At 36.1% G+C, this 21451-nt stretch overlaps 1 protein-coding gene across 2 annotated transcripts in view; it reads right to left on the reverse strand.

The window, feature by feature from the left end:
* Positions 1-3294: 3294 nt before the first annotated feature.
* GALC (galactosylceramidase) overlaps positions 3295-21451 on the reverse strand; it is a 31991-nt gene continuing 13834 nt past the window's right edge. The window contains exons 7-17 of one of the 2 annotated variants that reach the window (XM_015631141.3): positions 20794-20924; positions 18417-18572; positions 16269-16393; positions 14958-15085; positions 14414-14503; positions 13066-13155; positions 12582-12726; positions 11728-11908; positions 9332-9495; positions 7644-7720; positions 3295-5915 (exon numbers count right to left, since the gene is read on the reverse strand). In XM_015631141.3, coding sequence (XP_015486627.1) covers positions 5772-5915; positions 7644-7720; positions 9332-9495; positions 11728-11908; positions 12582-12726; positions 13066-13155; positions 14414-14503; positions 14958-15085; positions 16269-16393; positions 18417-18572; positions 20794-20924 — 1431 coding nt within the window. In that variant the 3' untranslated portion in view covers positions 3295-5771. The remainder of the gene's footprint in view (positions 5916-7643; positions 7721-9331; positions 9496-11727; positions 11909-12581; positions 12727-13065; positions 13156-14413; positions 14504-14957; positions 15086-16268; positions 16394-18416; positions 18573-20793; positions 20925-21451) is intronic. The other variant, XM_015631142.3, reaches the window with a different exon arrangement.

A 21451-nucleotide genomic window follows, 5' to 3' on the forward strand; every position in this document is an offset into this window, starting at 1 on the left:
GGTGCTCACCGTTAACATATCTGTATGAAAGCATTCATCTAACAAAAGTACTTCATCTCTCAAGGTAGAGTCACAGGTGTTTCATGAAGGACTCAATCCATCCTACAAGTGAATACATACAAGATACATTCTGTAGTATCAATCTTGTTTTTTTCTTGAATTGGGAAGAAAGGCTGAATGATCTCCCTGCATCCCTTACACAGATCACAAACAAAAGCAATGATGCTGTTTGTTTCAAAATCCATAGAATAGCCACTTACAAAAGAGAAGTGGAAGCTCTCTCAGCCTTTTGTCTCAGCACTTTACTAAGGCAGGCCCTAAAAATGTACAGTCTGTTTAGCAAGATGGGCTGAATGATCAACAGAGTATTCTCAGCCTCCTCCTTCTGGTACAGGCTTGCCCTCCTGCATGGAGCACGTTTTGTATAATGCTGGCAAAACAATTTATTCAGGACAAAGTATCAGCTGAGCTCATAAGAAAGAAAAGCAAGAAAAAAAATCATTACCATTAAACAGCAATCTTAGACTGAACAGGAAATAGACAGCTTATGCCAGAGACCTTGTGCATCCCAGTGAAGCTTTACAGATCTCTGCACCGAGCCATTTGTGTGCACCTCCGTTCAGCACAAAACCTGCCAGATCTCCTGCCAGAGAACACTCCCATTTATTGCTCCCACTACAAGAGCAATCACATCAGAAGGGAATATGGACATCCTTAACAGGATTTGCTGCTAGACCTTGCCAGCTGCTCCTTCAAATGACTCTGTTAACACTATATAATCAAACTAAGATGCTACAGAGTCACTCCTGTGTGATCTCAGATTGGCCAATGTACACAAAACTTCCAAAAAACTTGGAAGGGGGGTGGCAGTAACAGAGAAATATTTGCCCTTCCCATAGAGCTCTGCAGCTATGCTCACAGGGAAGGAATATTTGCAAGCTGGAGCAGGAATGATTCACACATCACAGACATGCCTTTCAGCTGCATAACCTATTCTCATGTTTTCTAACCTTTTCTGATTATACTGTTTTTGGGAAACAGCAGTGCCTATAATTAGATAAACATTTGCTTTTTAGCAACAATGAAGTCTTGTATTCTCTATAGGCATTTTAACTTTTTAACTGAATCATTGTCCATGGAAAAGAGTAAGGAAGACAGCTGTATTTTCCAGCAGAAACTGAACAAAGGATGCCAAGTTAAATCCAGATTGTTCTTTACTTTTCCCTATACTATTTGGGAGCATGTGTGCAGTTTGGGGTTTTTTTGTTGGTGATTTTTTTTTTATTTTTTTAATAGTCATTTTGGTGTTACCTCCTCTGTTTTAGACCATGAAGGATTCCCAGACCATGGCTGCATAAAATTAGAATAATATTGCACACTAGGTTCAGTTTCCTCCTACATATCTTCAAGTTAATTCTGTACTGAGCCCCCCTCTACTACACTATTGTCTTTGAAATGCATCTGTGAGCACAGCAAAACCAAAAATTACTGTTTTCCTGCACTAAGTCAAGTTAAACTCAGACAGGTACACTTGATACCAACAGAAAAAGCATTAAAAAAATTAAAAAGTCAACATTCCAACAAATACTTTTAGCATACTTTCATCTCTGCTTTCCAGAGACATGTCCAGGTTTAACCTGGGGTACATAAAAGAGTTAGGTTTAATGCACTCATTGCAAAGGTACCAGGAGCCCCTGACAAAACTGGTGTTGGGTTGTGTCTCTGTTTCTAACCTTATCCAAATATGATTCCTTGAGGGGAAAAGCAGAGTTTCACAGTTGTTTTCTTAGCCATTATGAAAACCGCAGAGAAGTATCTTGGCACACAGAAAAAGCTTGGCAACACTGCTGCAGCACACATTTTCCTCTGCTCAATTACTAGTGGGCGTTTTGGGCTTTTTTTAGAACACAAGTTCTAGAAACACAACCCTTATTGTTTCAGCGACACTTGGGCATAAATGGAAGGAGCACAGCAAGAGGAATTTGCTCATGCTGACTTTTCAATGCACATTACTCTCAGAATTCTAAAAAAGCTACCTGGTGATTCCACTACCAGCCTAGGAAGTCTTCAAAACTAGAGGATTTTTACAACCTGCCTGTCTGCCACTCCCAGCATGTCCTAGACTTGTATGAATGGAGTACTTACAAAGGGTTTAAAAACAAACGAAAACAAACAAAAAAACACAAGCCAAAAACCACAAATGAACAAACAAAAGCCACACAAACAAACAAAAAATAAAGAAACAAAAATACCAAAACATCAAAGAGAGGATAATAAAGTCCCCAAGCACTGTCCGTCTTTGGCCATACTGCTAAAATCATCAAAAACAGCTATAATTATGATGGTTAATTTCATAATACCCACTCCCCTTCAGAAAATGGACTCTGGATAGAAACTCAAGGTAAACCAATGAAAATTTATTAAGTGAAAACAACCTGTTGTTACGATGCAATAAAACTGATTGTACAAGGCAAAAGCAAACCACTACCACTCAAATCTGGAAGTAGATATTTATTTTTGATACAGATACAAAGAGGCAGCTGCAAAAGGAGCCTAAAGAGTCTCCTGTAATTTTAAAGCAAAGGAGTCATAGTGTTTTGCAGGAGCAAAAAAAATCCCAACAACTGCCCATGTCTAACCTCAAACGGTAGGGTGGCAGAGTAGGGACAGAATTGATTTTGATGCAGTGCTTGTGTAGGTGGTAGCACGTACCTGGTTACTGGAAGGCAATAATTCCTGGGTAAGTCATATCTCCTGGCATGATGGACTGAGAAACATAACTAGTTCTATGGAATTTCTCCTTGTAAAATCAAACCCTAAAATTTAGCTTAAAAAAAAAAACAAAAATAGGGTGTTTGAAGATAGATTCAAAAGGATATTCAAAATACAGGGGTCTTTAAACAACAGAAGTACATCCTTACAACACTGTTTCCAAACCTAGCTTTCAGCTAAATCTCATAAGACCTTAGTTTTATGAGTGATACAGTTTTGTATCACTGGTCCTGAAATACAATTTAATTCCCTTAACTAAATTAAAAAATAATATCCAAATCAAGAAACCAGAAAGAAGCAAAATGTATATTGAATGGTATAAGAAAATCATTTTATCAATAGTACAAGTCCTAATGCATATGGATTTTGAGGTATTTTTAATAAGGACTGGTTAGCTATACTCTTCCAATTCAATTAAGTTAATGCCAAGCATAATTATCAGAAATCACAATGGAAAACTTGTCAGCTCTCTTGCTGAAGAAAACCAAGACCCATTTTACAGAAGCATTCTACACAAATAAAGCATTTTTAAGTGTTTTATTTGTCCATTTGGAATGATTAGCATTTATAATCAACAACATAAATCCACTCCTCAGTGAAAAACCCGACAGCTTGTTATTGCCAAACATATTACAGTCTACTGAAGGGTGAAGAATTACAGGCATATAAAGATGAATAACATTATGTCACCATTAAATCACTTACTCTGTTCATAACACTTTAATCCTCAAACACTGTAAATTAAGATTAGGGGAAAAAAAAAAAAAATCAACATTTCCAGTGATAAAATACATTGTGTTTAGTACACAATATAATGGTACAGTTCATTACACTAGTGCATTAGAAGGCTAAAAAAACAGACAGCTCCTTTGGAATAACTACATCATTGCTGATCTCTCTGCTTGCAGCCACAGAAGCTACCAGGAAGACTCCAAGAAGCATCCAAATGAAAATCCTCACAGCTAAAATAAATTTATTCTCAGATTATTATACTCATATTACTTGAATACGAGGACCTAAAATTAGATTCCTTCACATGTGGAGTGACCAGTGACATTCCTTAGGAAATCAAGCAAGTAATGAATAGATCTGCATCCATACGTGGAAAATTGCCTTTCACTTTTCACCCACTTAAGTAAACAGTTACTTCACATTTGGAAGCCTTCTGCTAGTTTTTAAAGTTTAGTGGTTTACACCATTTTCCAAGGTTACTGTCATGTATGAAATTTCCAAGTATGAATAAGTAGTATCAATATAACAGCTAAAAGACACAACATTTTTACTTACTAGAGATGGAATTTTAAGAACTCTTCTCTAAAAATGAAAACGGAAGATCAACTTTATAAAAATTTTCCAGGATTGATCTGTATAACATTAACTTTATATAAGATGACAGCTTCAAAGACTGAAGTTAACAATTACTGGACTCAGCCTTCAAAATAAAGGGGATCAGAAGAATAATCTCTATGAATCAAAGTACACTGCAAATCTTTTTTCCCAGATGTTGCCTGCTACAAAGGGCCTCATACAGCTAGAGTAGAGCCCTAGCAAGTATGTGGAACGACTTGCTTGTCAATTAAACAGGATGTGAATGCGAAAAGTAGATGGACACAGGAAGCATGTTTCATTATGGGAATAAACATCATCTTCATTCAAACTGAACAATAACAAACATGAAAAATTCTGGGACTGACTGAACTGCAAATGTATGTGAGGAAAAACCCATTCAGTACTTCATATTCTCAATCGTTTTTTTTTTTTTATAACACAGTAACTTGGGAAAAAAATAAAATGAAGCAACAGCTAAACAGAATCCCTCCATTCCCAAGGATCTGAATTATCCTCTGAACTTCACTCCATGATGGCTAGGAAAAGTTTAAAAACAGACACTCTTGTGTCATTTCCACTGCTTGGCACACTAAACCATTCCCTCTGTGTCCACCATGTCACCTTATGATCAGGTTGCAAACTCTTAAAGGCCAAGACTGATTTTTGGGTTTTTTTTTTTAATTTCTTTTATAGGAAGTGATAGTAGCCACATCTCCTCTGTGCCACAGTAATATAATAAACTAAATACCATTGTTAGGCTTTAATTATTTTCTATTCAAAGCTCTAAAACCATCAAAAGAGAGAGATGTTTGCCCAAGTTTCTAGGAACAAAAGGCCAGTTTCCTGACATGAAAATATCCATGATGCAATGTTTTCACTCTTTGCACTATGCAAAAAACCCCACAATATTATCATCAACAAACTGTAAGTTATGGTATCTTTTCATCCATTTCAACCCTTTCAGTGGAAAGAGGAGGTAGATTAGAAATAAGCCACATCCTGCACTCCCTGATCAGTCATAAGGCACATTTCCATTCCACTGAAAATAGGATATATTTTAGGGCTGGCAACGGAAGCTGAAAGAAGTAATCAAATGCACTTGGAGTACTGTAATGTCTAGTCACAGACTGCACCAAAAAAAACAGACAAAACATCTTTTTTTTTTACTATAGGAAATCTAGGTACTTTATCCAAATGAAATTTGAGAATGATAGACCTACAAAAGTATGGGGCCCACTGGCTCATAAGGCTTACTGGCATTTAACTTTTTCTTTCACAGTGAAAGCAATGGACATAATAGTGGAAGTGTTAAAAAATGCAGCTTAAGATGCATCTGTCTTCTGTTAACTTCTAAAGTTATCTTAGAAGTGAGCAGGTAAGTTAAGATGTTGTTATTAAAAGATATCTAAATCCAAGAATTTGTTTTCGTCATTATCTTGAACTAAAATTTACCCCTAAAAACTGAAGGGCAAAAATCCCACAGCAATAGGGGATAAAGCTACAATCATGTTGATATCTACTCAAGTAAACCTTTAACAAATAACACGGACCGAATCCAGACTCTTTGCCAAGAGATCAATCACAGTTTGGCAGTCAGCTCTCCTCCAAGTTTGACTTGGCTCTTTTTCAAAGTAACATGAGAACCAGGTTCTCCAAATGCCAAAGCCACCTCAGCAAGCTTCAACCTGGAAGTTGTCAAACTGTGCCAACTCAAACGAGCGAGTTCCGAGAGCAGCCCAGCCGTTCTGTGGTTTAGAAATGGTGACATTCTCCCAGAGTGGATAACCATTTAACAGTCCTGAGGCGGAGTTGCCCTGTTACAAAAAAGAAAATGTTAGCTTTGTTTTCCAGGGTCTGTGTATACACTGAGCCTGCTCACATGGGACACAAGACAAAGCAGAAGGTTGTCAAGTCAACTTTCAACTACATTTCACACATTTTTCATGCAAAGATGCATCTAAATATTGCATAGAATCCTCTGGTGTCTATCAGCTCTTTGAAATAGATCTAATGCCTTTACAGTGAATACATTAAAGGCTCCTCTTCTCCTACTCACAGCTTTGCTAACTCAGTGTAGAACCTGAAGGGTAAACTGGTTTTCCTCTTCCTTATATCAGGCACTTTCAAAACAGCCCAACTTTCTTAAGGTGATGTGATACACTTGGCACTGATTCTGCAGAATTAGGCAGAAGTCAAAAGTAAAGAAAGATGTAATTTAGTCATTAAGCCAAAAGAAAGGGGAGATAGCAGAACCTTCAAGTATCACTCAAGCCACTTCAAGATGTAGAAATTAAAAGCAGTTTCAGGAAAAATTACAGTTTATCTTCTGTGCATTCCACTAAACAGTATTTAGGAAAAAGTACTTCAGTTTACCTGTATTTCTTCATCTGAAAGACAATTACAGGTAAATTCCAAGAATGTCTTTCAAGGACTCAGTGTGAGAATTATAAAGATGGCTCTCTACTTCACTCATTACATCAAAGGCATACGAGGTACAAAATACTTTAACAACACTGATGGAAGTTAGAAGCATTGTGATTTTAAAATTCCCAACACTGTTTTAAGTGATTAATGTTCATCTTCAGTAACCCAGTATCTTGGCCCATTTTACAGATGGCATGCACTGTCATAAATGTAGGTGTACCAAAACCAAAACTGAACTACATCCATTCTGGTGAATGCCTTAGACACAAGTGTCCCTTTGTCTCCAAAAGTGATAGTATGAGGGACAAAAACCAGCTTCTAATACTCAGTGGCATTTTAACATGAGTGACTCAGTGCATAACTTTAAAAGCGTTACCTTCTGTAATAAATCTCCCCAGCTAGGATTCAAGCTTCCCCACATTTCAAGCCAGTTGCAGTTGCAAAGGCTAAATTAGACAAAGGCATTCAGAAGAGGAATTTAAAGCCTTTTAGGTACTTGCACCCATCGAATTGCACAGGGATATTTAAAGTACAGTTTGGAGCTACTTTCCTCCCCAAGTCACTCTGGTCAAAAAGGGTGGAGTGGGAAGGAAGGAAAAAAATGCAGACAGACTTCTCATGATGTGCAGCCCACCTATACAGTAACATAATGCCTGTGCTCTTCCACCACAGCAGAGAAGGAACTCAGTTTACCTGAGTTTCCCAGTCCTTTACTAGCTCCCCATACATGGCCTTAGCCTGCAAAGGGAACTGGTGGGAGACAGATTTGTAACACAGGCTACCTTAGTAATTTACTCACTGTCCTAAGAACAGGAAGCCAGGCCATCATCTTTCCATCAAATTAAATGAGACTCTCACCCTTCTACCTCTAGCTTTCAATTCAGCTTTCCAGTTATTTTCTGTACCTTCTACAAATTCTCAAGATCTCTTTTAAAATACAGGCAGCAGAACTTGGTAAGGTTATTTTAGCATTGGTTTAATATAACAGATATTGTTTATATTTTTGATAGGCTAAACTAATGCAAAGCCATCATCAATAGTATAGCACAGTGTTGTGTAAACCATTTAGGATTGGAAGTGTCATAACTGGTTTTCTAGCTTTTTGCCTGAGTCCTTACCTGAATGTTGAGAGTGAGTGTGTGCCATGCATTATCCCGGACACCAGCAAGTCCTTTCATTAATATTTCCTCTCCAGCTGCAAAACATGTTTAAATTAGCAAAGTGTAACTTCAGCCCTTTGCTGAAACTGATAAATACCAAGCCAGTGAAAGAAAAATAGTATCTATTTTTCAGAAGTTTTCAGGATTAACATTTTACCAATTTGGAAGGCTTAACATGTAAACCTGGACTCTGCATTATCAGTACATTCTCTTGTTCTGCCAGAACTGTTTTCTCACTGAAATCCTCAATGCTCTTGGCAATTTGGCATGAGATGAGGATTCACTCAATGGAGAGTACAGGTTCACAAAGTGTGACAGTAGCTATCACTGCTCGTTCTTGTTTATGTATTGTTTGAAACTATTTTAAATCACAGGGTTTGAGATGCCACACTGTTGTGTTGCTTATCTCTACCCAAAATTTAAGCTAAGCAAAAGTGGGGTGTGAATGACACCTGGAGGGAAGATGAAGACCTGATAAAAATTAAGTGCTACAAGTCCTCATTTATTCAGTAGGCAGTTTTTGCTGCAAGATAATTTAACATTCAGGCTCCCTTCTAGAAAAATATGAAGATGACTGAAAATAACTGTACAGAAAAAATTATCATATTGTGTAACAAGAGTCTCAGCCTGAAATAACAGGATGGTTGATCAAAATTTACTCATTTCATCCAGGAAAACTTATTTCTGACAGCCTGCAAAACTAACCAGGTAATGTTGCTAGGTCTTATTACAAATAAAAAATAGAGTCGATCCTAAACACAAGTATGTATTTTCATACAGCTGAAACTTAAGTTTTTATGGAATTACACACTGTAAAGTTTCCATAGGGAGCACTGGTACATTAAGAGAAGCTATTTAAAACCCTCTTTATGCTACCTCTCCATGGTAAAAGTGGAAAGGAACACAGACACACACAAAAAAAAGTATATGATCAGATATACTGTAGATCTGGAAGTTACAGTTGACTCAACAGAAACTATTGAAAATTTTAATTTATACTCATGAAATGGCAGGAAATGCATTTAAACAACTAAATATACCACTAAGCCAAAACAAATTGAAAAGAACTTTTAGCTATTGATGAAGTATTATCATACACTCTTCCATGTGCCCGTGAAGTGCTCTACAGATAAACACACAAGAACGTTAGCATCACAAGCAGAACATGTGCTCGCTCCACTGAGCTACACTAAGAGGAGAATGCATAATTTGAGGAAAAAGGAGGCCACTTATGATCATCACTTAAGCCAGATGTAAGATGAACTGCTCTCTAAGAAAAGCCATTTCATGTCAATCAGGATTTATTTTTTTTTATGTGTAGTTTAAGAATACAGATCAAATCTTTCTGTAATTAATATTGTATCAGAGTATTTATGAAAAGCAAAATAGCTCCTATCTGCTAGTATAAAACAGACTTTGTTAGTGGAAAACCAAAAACTCCAGAAAGCTGAGCCTGAGAAAAGGGCCAGCCAGTAGCCTCCAGATGCTTTCTCTACTTATGAAAAGTGACCATCATTAGAACACAACTGGTTAAATTCATAGTCATGACAAGTGAACTATAAAATCTGAATGTTACCCATTTTTATCCAAGTTACCAAAATGACATGTTCATATGCCAGTATCCACTTTTGCAAAGAGCTGCTTACCTAGGTCACCAGTGACTCTGTAGGTGCCATCTGCAAAAACCCAGAAGAAAACTCCTTTGGTACGTCGCACATATATCCCACCATTGTCAACTCTTCCTGCAATAAACACGCCTCCATCACGAGGTTTTTCTATGTAGATGTCACAAGTGACTGTCATATTTACCCTGTAAGAGAAGTTTAGTGTTTTAACAAGGAAGGAATCAATTTTTTGGAGTAGGCAGTACACAGAAATTATTTGATTTCCTGAGATTGTACTCCAACTCAACAGTAAAGCACTGCATTATGCATGCAGTGAGAGCTGTAAAGAAGAATAAAGTGAAGTAATATCAGAACCATCAAATTGCACCTAGAAAATTTACACAACTTCCTCCTCCCCAGAGTTGCACTACAAGGCTCTTAACCATAAAAATTCTCTCCCTCTATTAATTGATCTACATCCCATGTCTGAAAGCACTTGTAATACATATACAGCCACAAGGGCACTTACTTAAGCAATAACTATCCAGAATTATTTACAGAATGTGAAAAGACTTTCTTTGACAGCAGCTCAGCTGATAACTGAATCAGAGAATATCTATTCTAGCAACTTTTCTTCTCACCTCTAACATAGTAGTAAGAATGACCTGAGTTTTAATTCTAATGTAATGCTCCATATTCTTGAATATAGCCATTACACAAACAGGATTCCTTTCTTGCCTCCCCATTTATCAAAAAAGAGACCCCCCACATTTTCCTTAAACCATTATAAAGAGACTCAAAGCAATACAGAAATAATTACATAGTAATGCTTTCAGAATATACCTAGGTTCAATAAAACCATCAGAGAAAAACACTAACAAATCTAGGATAAGAGAGTAAAAAGCTTTCACATTCACAAGTTTAAAATTAAAACTAAAACCAACTAAACAATCCTGAAACTGAACCACAATAAAGTGCCATTGACAACTGAAGTACCATCTCACAGAGAAATCTAACGCAAGATTGGCTCGGAATTTCAGTAGCAGGTGCTCATTGTTGAAAATATCTGCCAGGGACAAGTTGAGTCTTAAACTGAGGATGAAGCAAACAAGCTTAAGGGCCTGAAATTGAGGACTAGCATTATGAAAAGTTACAGACCAGTAAAACTTGAATTATAAACTGAATATTCAGGAAGCAAGCTTGGTTTTGAAATCAAGATGAAGACTCAAAGAAACAGAACTAAAATAAAATAATAGGAAGTTTTTAGGAATCTCAGTACAGTAATTTTAGCATATGTCCTATGTAGCTGTTATAGGAATCACTGAGTATGATTTACTCAATGAGGGATAGTTGATTATAGGGGGAATGTGAGATTTTTCTTAACAGAGGGTTGCAAAAGAAAACATCTGATAACTGAAGAACAACCTCCAAGTACAAGAGGGTGTTATTTTTCCAGGTTTTGGACCAAAGTGATTCAATCATGACTCCAGGCCTGAAATTAGAAGTGTGAAACATGTTCTAAAAAAGCATTTGCCAGATCAATGATCTAATTAAAGTGAAAAAAACCTGACAGAATGGCTATTCTAAAGAACATATCAAAACAATTTAGGCTAGGCTTCTAAGCAGAAGAGAAAGCTTTAAGTATGAAGATTATTACTACTATTAAAAGCATAATTAGTTAACAGGCTCTTTCCCAAATGCTTATTAATTTTAAATAAACATTATTCTAAAATATGATGCTTGGTTCTGAATTACCATCATTGTAGTGCCTAGCAATTTTTTATCTCCTAGAAAGAATTGCAACTGTAACCATACTTTCATCAAAAGAGTAAACCAGTTACGTTCACCCAGAAATAAAAGTTTGAAGTAGCATTGGCATCAAATCCATACAATTCTAGGAACTGCTCAGAAGATGGCAGTCTGCAACAAATACATCTGAATTATCAACTAAATAGTCTGAAAGTTATGAGACTGATCAAACTGCTAACAAATAACTCTAAATTATGTAATTCAAAATTAATCCTTTTCTTAGTCCAGTTTAAGAAATAAACTCAGGGCACACATTGGTGTTTCTAGTATGCCAACTCAGATCCATTAGTGTAAAAAATTAGCTTGAACAAATATGCCCAGCAGTACATAAGGAAAAAAAACGTTCTAAGACACTGCAGCATTAGGCTAAGCAACCAAGAAATGTGGTGGATTCTCCATCCTTTAAGAGTCATTTAGACAGACACAGTTGACCTTTGGCCCTGAGCAGGGCTCAATGACTTTTAGAAGTACTTGAATCATCATTCCTACATGACTACAGAGAATCTGGAGGCAAAAGCAAAAGCCCTCTGTCCAAGAGAAATGGGACTTGAGACAGATTAACTGGTCATTACTCACACTGGTGAGGAAGACATTTCCCCAAATGCTGCTACAAAATAGTATTTACATACCACTTAAAATTTCCTATGACACTGATGGTCTGGTCTGCATCAGAAACCCAAGTGATGGGCCGCTGAACCACCACCTGGCGGAGTGTGAACACATGATCTCCAGGGTCAGAAGCATTTACAAAGTATTCAAATACACCTGTCTGATCTGCAAAATTTGGGGCTTCACTGAAAGGTGGATTACCTGTTCAGAAAATAAAATACACATCAACTCTAAAACATTACTTTTCTTTAGTGTACTTGTTCTCAAAAATTTCCCCTGAAAATTTTCTCCAGATTTCTGACTTGCTATATCAAACCAATCCCCAAAATGGAAGTTTTTAAGCACTGGTTTTGCAAACACATGAACACCACATAAGATATTACATTAAATACACTTCATTGCAAGTGTAAGGTTGTCGCTGTAAGAATTAAGCCTTCTGATCTTGTTTTCATAGTTTCTAGCCATTTTCCCAGGAAAGTAACTATAAACATAGATGCTTACACATTCCATTAAAGAAATGTCTTTGATGGCTGTTTCTCATGACCAGTGTGGTTGGGAAGGTGGTAACCTAACTATCCAATCTCTGGTCGTTGTGGAGAATCTATAAATACTGGAATCACTGAATAAATCGCTCTCTTTTTCCTATCACGCATTGAGCTGTGTTCATGTGAATCATTTTCTGTCAAACAGCGACATAAGGTGTACAGTCATACAGGTATAAGTTGTTGGAAAAACAGATATAAATAAACAAAAACAAAATAGATCTTCAGGCTACATCATGTAGAGGATTCAAATAACATAACTTACTATCTTCCTATGTTACAATTATATCTGCGTGCGAATTAAGTTTTTGGATAAGAGAATTTTGGCTTACGTATATTGAAATCATCTTTGTAATTTGAAGGAAAGGGCTGAGGAGGAGGCGGCTCTGGGCAACTGTATTTCCGTCCTGTCTTGAGTGTGGTTAAAGTGTAGACTTCATCCACATTTAGATCTAAAGTAAATCTTCCCTTCCATACCTGGAATTGAAGAAAGCTCAAGCTGCAAAGGTTACCCACTAAATGACAAAATACCCAAGTTCCAGAAGTAAAGAAGATCCTCTGAAGTTCTGATTTAAGGTAAAAATCCCATCTTCTTGCCACAGCATTTAAATATCTCTGGGCTATTTTCAGAACTCATTTTCCCCAAATTCTTTATTACCTCCAGGTAATCTTGTATATAGCCAGTAAAACTGCACTCAAACAGCATTAAAACATGCCCTAAACATGCAGCTTAAGTGTGAAATTTGAGGACTTTCACCAGAGAGGTAAGACACATCTGAAACTGCAGAGGGACTGTAATCAAAACTACCAACTTACCTTTACAGGACGGAGTTTCTGGAAAAGACTGGAGTGTCCAGATTCAAAATCAAGTCTAGAGTGCCACACTTGAAGGGTTTCCACCATATACTACAATGGAACACACCATACAGTTTAAAACACAACAACAGCAAAATAAACAACCTTGAATATTCAACTTGAAAAACACCAGTCCTCTATAAGTGTCTAATTTTTGTTATTTCAAAGCTGTTGATCGTTGGTCACATTAGAGGCCACAACTCTATTCAGCTAATCATTACATATGCCTTACATTTTTATACATTATTCATTAATAAAGCATTGTCCCAACATGCCCTAATGTTGCTTACAAAGACAGAAAGCACTGCAAACACAGACACAATCTTTAGCTTCTATTTCACCAACAATACACCTTGGATACAAGCTCTCCTCCAAGAAGTAATTGGACTGAAATATCCCACTGGTTTCACTTTCATGTGGCCTTCAGTCTAGTTGCTAGTTCTATGATTTTAATTTTTGAGCAAATTATTTTGCTTTTTCTCCATCCTTCTGCAATACTCTATCAACCATATATAACCCCCATAATTTCTTTTCAATTACCAACATCAACAACAAAGCAAGAGACCTAGAGCTTGGTTTGGATAAGCCATCTGATACTTCCCCAAAAGGGAGCTGTGTATCCAAATTGACACTCAACTACTTTTCCTCAGTAAACTATTTTGCTGCCAAAAGTATTATCCAAATTATCTCCTCCTAAAGGACATTACTGATGCCAAAAAATAAAAATCAAATCCAAATAAGTAAATGTCAGCTTCTGAGAAGGAATCATCCGAATCAACTAACAATGACTCCCTCTAGTTTATACTGTGAAAACATTAGAGGGAAATTACTTTAGCAAGATTAAAAAAGAAAATAAACAAATCAACAACTGGGAGATTCTCAAATATCTCTTCACAGGATGTGACAACAAAATCTGCAGTATAAAATCAACTACAGCTATTCTGAAAATGAACAGATAACTAAAAAGATCATGGGTGTGCTGGCCCAACAAACTATGTCAGCATGTCAGAGCACCCAGACTTGGAATAAATTCTAAAGAAAAATTCAGTTGCATTTCTCTCCTGTAAAATTTCTTCTTCAATATACAGATGATTAGACTGGGAGGCAGCAATTCTACAATTTCAGTTATGACATTTCATCTCATGGTAAAACCGAAACAGAATACTTAAAACTTCACCAGGCATGAAACAGCCTCCAATACTGAAGACTGTTAATTTCTTGCTAACCTGTGATACTGACTTGTCTGTATTTGATTAAGAATGACAATTCATTTTACAAGGCTGATCAAATGTATTCAAGGTCTACTTACAAATGACCCTCTGAGGTAGAAAGTTGCTCTCTGAGGTATGACGTTGAAATTTGGCAATGGAGGCCTGATACATTTAGAGTGATTATGACTCTGAAAAAAAAAAATAAATGTAACAGAAGAGACACACATTACTAGAATGCAACAAATGGCAAAATTCATGAAAAACCAACAGCATAGAATTGAAATTATAAGAGCAATAATTTGTTTCTCTGTTATCTTAATAGCTGCAATTACAGTAGTTTAATAATTTTATTACGAATACAGATTTTAAGAAAGCACATGATATAACTTCCTCCCAGGGTGTCATCCAATTAAAGATAATGTGTAACAAAAGATAAAGATGGCATATATATTGGCCTCCAGGAAGTCTCAACTAGGCATTTGAAGTTCAGATAGAAAAAATGACCTCTAGTGAACTCATTAATAAAGCTACAAGTATCAAAGAACATTCACAGATACTGAATAACATAGATCAAGACAGGTTCTTCATAATAAAACATTTCCTGTTACTTTTCTAGTCCACTGGAATTGCTGATGAACATACCATAGTTTCAATTATGATGGTAAGGTTCCCTAGGCCATCTGTCAGAGCTACAAAGCTGCCACCTCCTTCTAAGTGTCCATCCACTTGCAAGTATGACCAGCCTGGTTGAGTAAATTGTGTGGTGTGTGCTGAGACAAAAATCAGAATACAATAATTAAGACTTAATAAAAATGGTACCATTTGTAGGCTTAATTAAATTTCTTTCTTATACATGCTGACAAAACTGAAACCTGATTTGGGGAAGAAAGTAATAGAACTTCCAAAACAACATTTACCTATATAAGAGGAAAGATTAAAGAATTATACTACAGCAAAATTAAAAATATCAACACTGTGGCAGACAAAACAGTTAAAATTATAGTAAATATAATTATTCAGTCATTAAGTACAAACTATATAAGGTAATCATGTCCATTCAATTTGAATATTCATCACAGTTTAGATTTTCCCTTTTTTTTTATCTTAAAATAAAGGAAACATTTAGGGCAGCAAAAGCACAGATGGGCAACTCCATGAGAAATAACTAAATAAGTACGATTTTTAGAAAGTAAGCAAAACTATCCAAGAATATGACCCAGATCATGAAAATCCTGAGCAATATGGACACAGGAACAACTGCTCAGCTGTTCTGTACATGAGAAACCCAGCCATTTTTCCTTTAATGCTTTTACATTTATAAGTAACTAGAAGAAGAACAAAAATTAAAGCATTTGTCTGGTTCCTCCTTCATGGCACTGCATAGTTGCTCTACAGAACTGTGGCAAAGGCAGTAAAATATCACAGGACTACAGAGTAGCCAGTGAATCCGTGTGGCCACAGACACCACGTGAACATGCTTCCCTTTCCCCAAGCTCAAGGAAATGGTGATTTACCCAAGCCAAGAATGTCAAGCAGGAAAAGAATACAGAGGTTCTTTGTTCCATTTTTGCAAATTGAGAAGTACCAAATGGAATTGATTGACACTCAAAGATTAAAAATAAAAAAGGGAAAGGAAACAAGAAAGCACATTAACCTTTATGGGCACTCCAGATTTAAATATTTTAATAGTAGCAACTATAAAGGCAGTAGCTTTTTCATTTTTGATACAGCTAAACATCAAGTATAAATATTTCCCTTACTATTATATCTTTCCGCTTTTTATTGAAAATACATTATTTTCTTCTTTTTTAATGTATTCACAAAACTTTCCAGAAATCTACCTCAATTTGGTACAAAAACTAATACACATAAAACCACTAAATAAATAAAGGCCTTGGAAAGTACAGTGATGTTCGGTGTCAGATCACCAACTTATAACTGCAAAGTTTTCACCTGTAATCCAGATAGGAGATTCAACTTTATAGTGGCCACTCCATGGCTCCTGTGCTGTCATTAATCCACATCGACCAAAGGGCAACTCCTCATAATAACTGGCCACCAAATTCCATGCGATTGTTCTAGAAGAAAAATATTTTCTTCATTCATATAGACAGTATTAAATTAACTTAATACAAGAATCCATTTCTCCTTTTTTTTCCAGCATACAATGAAAATAATTTGGGGGGTGGAAGGAATATCTGTCTAGCTAAAAGGAAAAAGAAAACCCACAGGAGAGGAAAATAAAGCAAATTCAGCTTCCAATGTTGAGAACTTCTTCCAAAACTGGTGGCAAATTCTCTGAATGTAACACCACAAAAAGTTGTACATTAAAATAAACATGTATTGAGGGTAAAGACTCCATTTGTTTGGGATTTTTTCCTATCCTGATGGGAAAAAAGTTTGTGAGCAAAGTCTACAGCTTTTTGCTGGGTGTTGTTCAGTTCAGGTCTCTGTGATTGCTTGGTTATTTCTGTGCATGGTGGTAGCTGTTTTGGGTGGAGTTTTTTAGGGAAGCAGTTAAGTACCATCACTAAAAAAAGATCTTATCTTTATCCATGTAAGTAACAAACAGAAAACAACTTTAACCAGCCATCCTCAAGGAGTTGTTGTTCTATCCTGACAAGGATAATCACTTCACACACTTTCATTTGAGCTTCACTGAAAATATTTTGCAAAGACTTTAAACTTAAGACCTCTGGGCCTTAAATATGGAAATATAGCTTAACAGAGCAGTTAAGCAGAAGGCAAAAGCTGTCAATCTGTTTTGCTATTGTGTACAGGTGAGTACAAAGGCCTCATTCTAAAGTCACTGCCACAGACTTATCACACTATACATACACACAGAAGAGATCCTGGAATTCTACAAAAACGTGATCATAAAATAAACAGCTCTTGAACTGTAAACTCAGCTTGCTCACATCAAACTTGTTCTGTTGATTTCAAACTTAGAAAGAAAAGTAGGAAATTCAACTTCAAAGGAAATAAACTTAGCAGAAAGATAAGCTGCCTTTCGTCAGAAAGATTTTGTTTTCAGTATAGAAGCCAAGACAACTTCACTGTTGGACACCTGGATTTGGAAATATTCTACAATAATTTCTAAATATGCCTAGCTGTCAGGCTGCGAAAGAAACGGGGCATATATAATTTGAAAGGACTTGGAAAAATAGAAAAGCAATGGGAAAAGAAGGACCCCAAATAAAGACATTAAAGTATATGAGGATTAAGAAGGAAGCAGAATGATCAGGAATTCAAGCAAGAAATACTCATCTGTTCAAAAATTTCAGCTTGCAGAGAAGATAAAATATCTGTAGAAACCAGGTGACTAAAAAAATTTCCCTTTACAAGTATCAGTAATTTTTCCAGCACTCCACTTGAAGCAACAGACTAGAAGATTTCTCTTTATTTTTCCAGAATGAAGTTATAAAGAATCTGAAAGATTTGAGCAATTTTGCTTACGTCTTGATGCCTACCTTTTCTTTAATCAAACCCTTTCTTTCAGATTACCATTTGTTGCACCAGAAATGAACTGTATTTCTATTCTTTTCTAAAACTAAGTTATGTAATTTCACAGTAGAGAGAACATTTTTTTAGTTTTCAGTTTGGAAAGAAAATGTGCAGAAAACAGTAAATTTATCAAAACACTACAGCATGTTTAAGAATTGATTCTGAGGAAGAAGTTGTATGGAAAAACTAGATAACTACATCTGTAATTCTCTGTTTAACTGAAGATATACAATCTGATAAAGACCTTAAGAAAAATACAATAAATTACTTTTATTGTTATTTTCCTCCAATGTTTTTAGCTCTTCTCAAGAACATTCTCTTTTTAATAATTATCACCAGTCTCAAAGGCATCTAAAATTAACTGCATAAACTACTGAGTGCTGAGGAACAAGAATACATTGAAACTTGTGGAACTTCTACCTCAGAAAGAGGTCAGAACAGCAGACTTCCTATCTTACTATATTTGAATTCAGACCACATTGGGGTCACTTTCAGTTTAGCTGTTTTCTCACCAGAGCAGATGGATGTGTTATACAGTACTTTAAATAATTGCTACACTTCGAGTTGTGAAAGCGTGCAACAGTGCCCAACACTTACGAGGTCATGTTTCCATTCACGTAGTTTTGGTTCAGGATCCGAGCCCAGCATCCTGCACCAACATCATCATTGAAAGTACTGTAATCTTCTGACGACCACAGTTTCTTCCCAGTTAATATAGCATTTTGCACTGTTTTTGTCCCAGGATAGTGAGCCCTACACAATATTTTGAAAAGAAAGAGCATTTAGTACAAAGAGAAAGTCAAATTTTGGAAGTACATATAGTAGTAATGATTCACTTCCTTCAAACTGAAAACGAAAAATAAAATTTCTTTGGAATACCAAAAGTGGAATACAAGAAAATTGAACAAGGGGGAGCTGTAACATTCTAGAGCTTATTGTATTTACATCAGTAGATTATTTCTTCTGCTACATGATAGCACATAGATAAACTTAGATTGTATTACAGATACAATGCAATTTTCACAGCTTGCTAAAGCAAATCTCTGTCCTGAAAATTAGCTAATGATGGTCATTACCATAATGTGCTGAATAGACAAAATATATGTTAACTCATACTATCTTAAACAAAACCATAAATAATGTAAAATCAACAGTATGATATAGCACTAGGCATTATGCTAAGAATTTAGCTGCATGAATGTCTTAGAACAAAACATGAACTTGACTGATTTTGTACATCTTTATTAATAAACTCAGGTTTCAAAAAAACATGCTAGTTGGACTAGAGAAATTACAAAGGTATAAACTGATAATACTTGAAACATATAATGAGAGTTAATTTTCTTTTCAAGATCTTCCTTAATATGAGGACAGATCCTTTCACCAAATGGAGACTTTGATTATACTCAATCAAGACACTGACCCACCAAATGCAGTGCAAGGTTTGCTGACTGAAATAAAACCTTTCAAACCACTTGCAGAAAACAGGATTGTGATTCTCCTCACTTAGCACATTTATTGAACACACTTAATACATACACTAAAATAAAACTATTTCCTTTACTATTAGCCTGCAAACTTGATCAATTGATACATTTGTGGCAGGAATACAAGAAATGCCAGTTTTTCTAGGCTGGCTGTTGGGCTTTTTCCCAGTATTTTCCCTCTAGTGGACAATGAGCCATTTCCCAGTGCTGCAGTCCTTCATACATAGCTTCACTAATGGAAATGTGACAGATAATTGGGATTTTAGCAACATTTTGCTCTCCTGTATGGTTTACTGTGTATTTCCCCTTTGGCTTGGAAACCTAGGTATTGCCTTAGTACCAAGCAAAATGTTTTTGTAATGGCATAAAGTGCACAGCTTTCAAAAACAAAGCAAAGTAGGAATAATTTGTCTTTCTACGCTCCTGAAAATGTGTTTAAATGCCAATATCCCAATAAAAGCTGAAATACACAAGAGAGTGTAATAATTTCCATGTTAAGATTGAATCAGAGTAGGGATGTAAAACTTAGACTTATGAAGAGTTAAGCAAATACAGCTTATTTAGACAGTGTAAAAACCACTGAGTTTCATCCAGACATGATCCAAGACTCCACCTATGAAAAGCTGTCAAGATACTGTTCATGTTCAGAATGAGGGGAGAGACTGATTGCAAAGGTTGATGATACTGACTGCCTACCTGTATTTGCAGAAAAAGCATTCATTTCTACACCTCCTATGGATCAGATATATAAAGATGAATGGAAAAGACTCAAATTGAAGCAAGGAACTGACACATTTTAAGCATGTGATTGGGTCAGGCAAGTTTATGGCACCTAGTCATTAAAGTTTAGAGCAACTGTAAAAAGAAAAGTTAATGAATGTTTTGTATACACATTTTCATTCAGCCAATAAGTCAGTAGTCAATCTCAAATTTAGTCTACTAGTAAAATATTATTATGACAAAACCCAGAACTAGTAAAACAAGTCAGCTGGTTGCATCTTTTCCAAATACAAATTTGTCATCAAAGCAAAATGGGAACTAAGAATCAAACCACTGAAACTCAAAGAAGAATCACAGCCCAAATTCATTTCTGCATAACAAACATTTCAGTAACAAACCAGTGGAAATTACAAGGCCATGTACTAAGTTGTAAAGCTAAAGCACTTTTTGCATACCAGTTAGAGGAACCAAAACTCTCAGAATAAACAGTGCTGTCCAAAAAACCTTCAATCCCTCAAAAACGCAACCACTCCCAACACGAATCTTCAACATGATAGAAGACTCCTGATTTAATGAAAAGTTGAGGCTGTTACTGGGACAAGAGCTGTGTGATTTGATGTGGGTTAGTAAGAAAGTTTTACAGTATCAATCCTTTCCTTGCAGGTAAGAGTACAGAGAGGTAAAGCTTTGGCTGTGTTAGTTATAAATAAGATGAAGACAAACTATAAACAAACCACCAAGAAAGAAGAACAGAGAGAACCCCCTACCCAATCACATCGACCACTCCGTGGAGCTCAGAGTCAATCATCATGACAAAGGAAATGGGCTCCCACAGTCTATCGCTGGCTATGATCCTCACCTGCTCCAGACCATGCTTATCCAATGTGTACCTCAACAGCTTGGAAAAAAAAAGGAGAGCAAAGAACAGAGAGAAGGAACAAATAAAAAAATTGGTTTTCAAATTGTCAAAACTTTATATTTGGAAAGGCAGCATCTTCCTCAGCACTAGCTGAAAAAATACTATGCTTCAGTTCAGGTTTTTGCAACTTGGACAACTGTTACAGCAAACAATACATACAAGATTGTCAAATACAAAGTGACTTCAAAGGATACCTTCTTCTACCATACTGAATTCCAAAATACATAAGAAAAGGAAAAATTAAAAACATTTTGTTCTTACAGACACGAAAGTACAGATTAAGACAAAGCATATCACATTTCATGCAGTATACTCTATTTGCAGATTAGCCACTTAGATGTTACAGGGCTGATGGCTAAACTACAAGATGTTTATGAACTTTCTGAACCTGAGCATTTGAAGGACAGACATCTAAATACTATTATCTTTCACTAGGTCAGCAGAACTCTCTGGAGTAGGTAGTACCTTAAAGTCAGCATTGATTGAGAAACATGTTGTTCTCATTT

This window comes from Parus major, chromosome 5 (genome assembly GCF_001522545.3).
Source record: "Parus major isolate Abel chromosome 5, Parus_major1.1, whole genome shotgun sequence".
Taxonomy (NCBI): Eukaryota; Metazoa; Chordata; class Aves; order Passeriformes; family Paridae; genus Parus; species Parus major.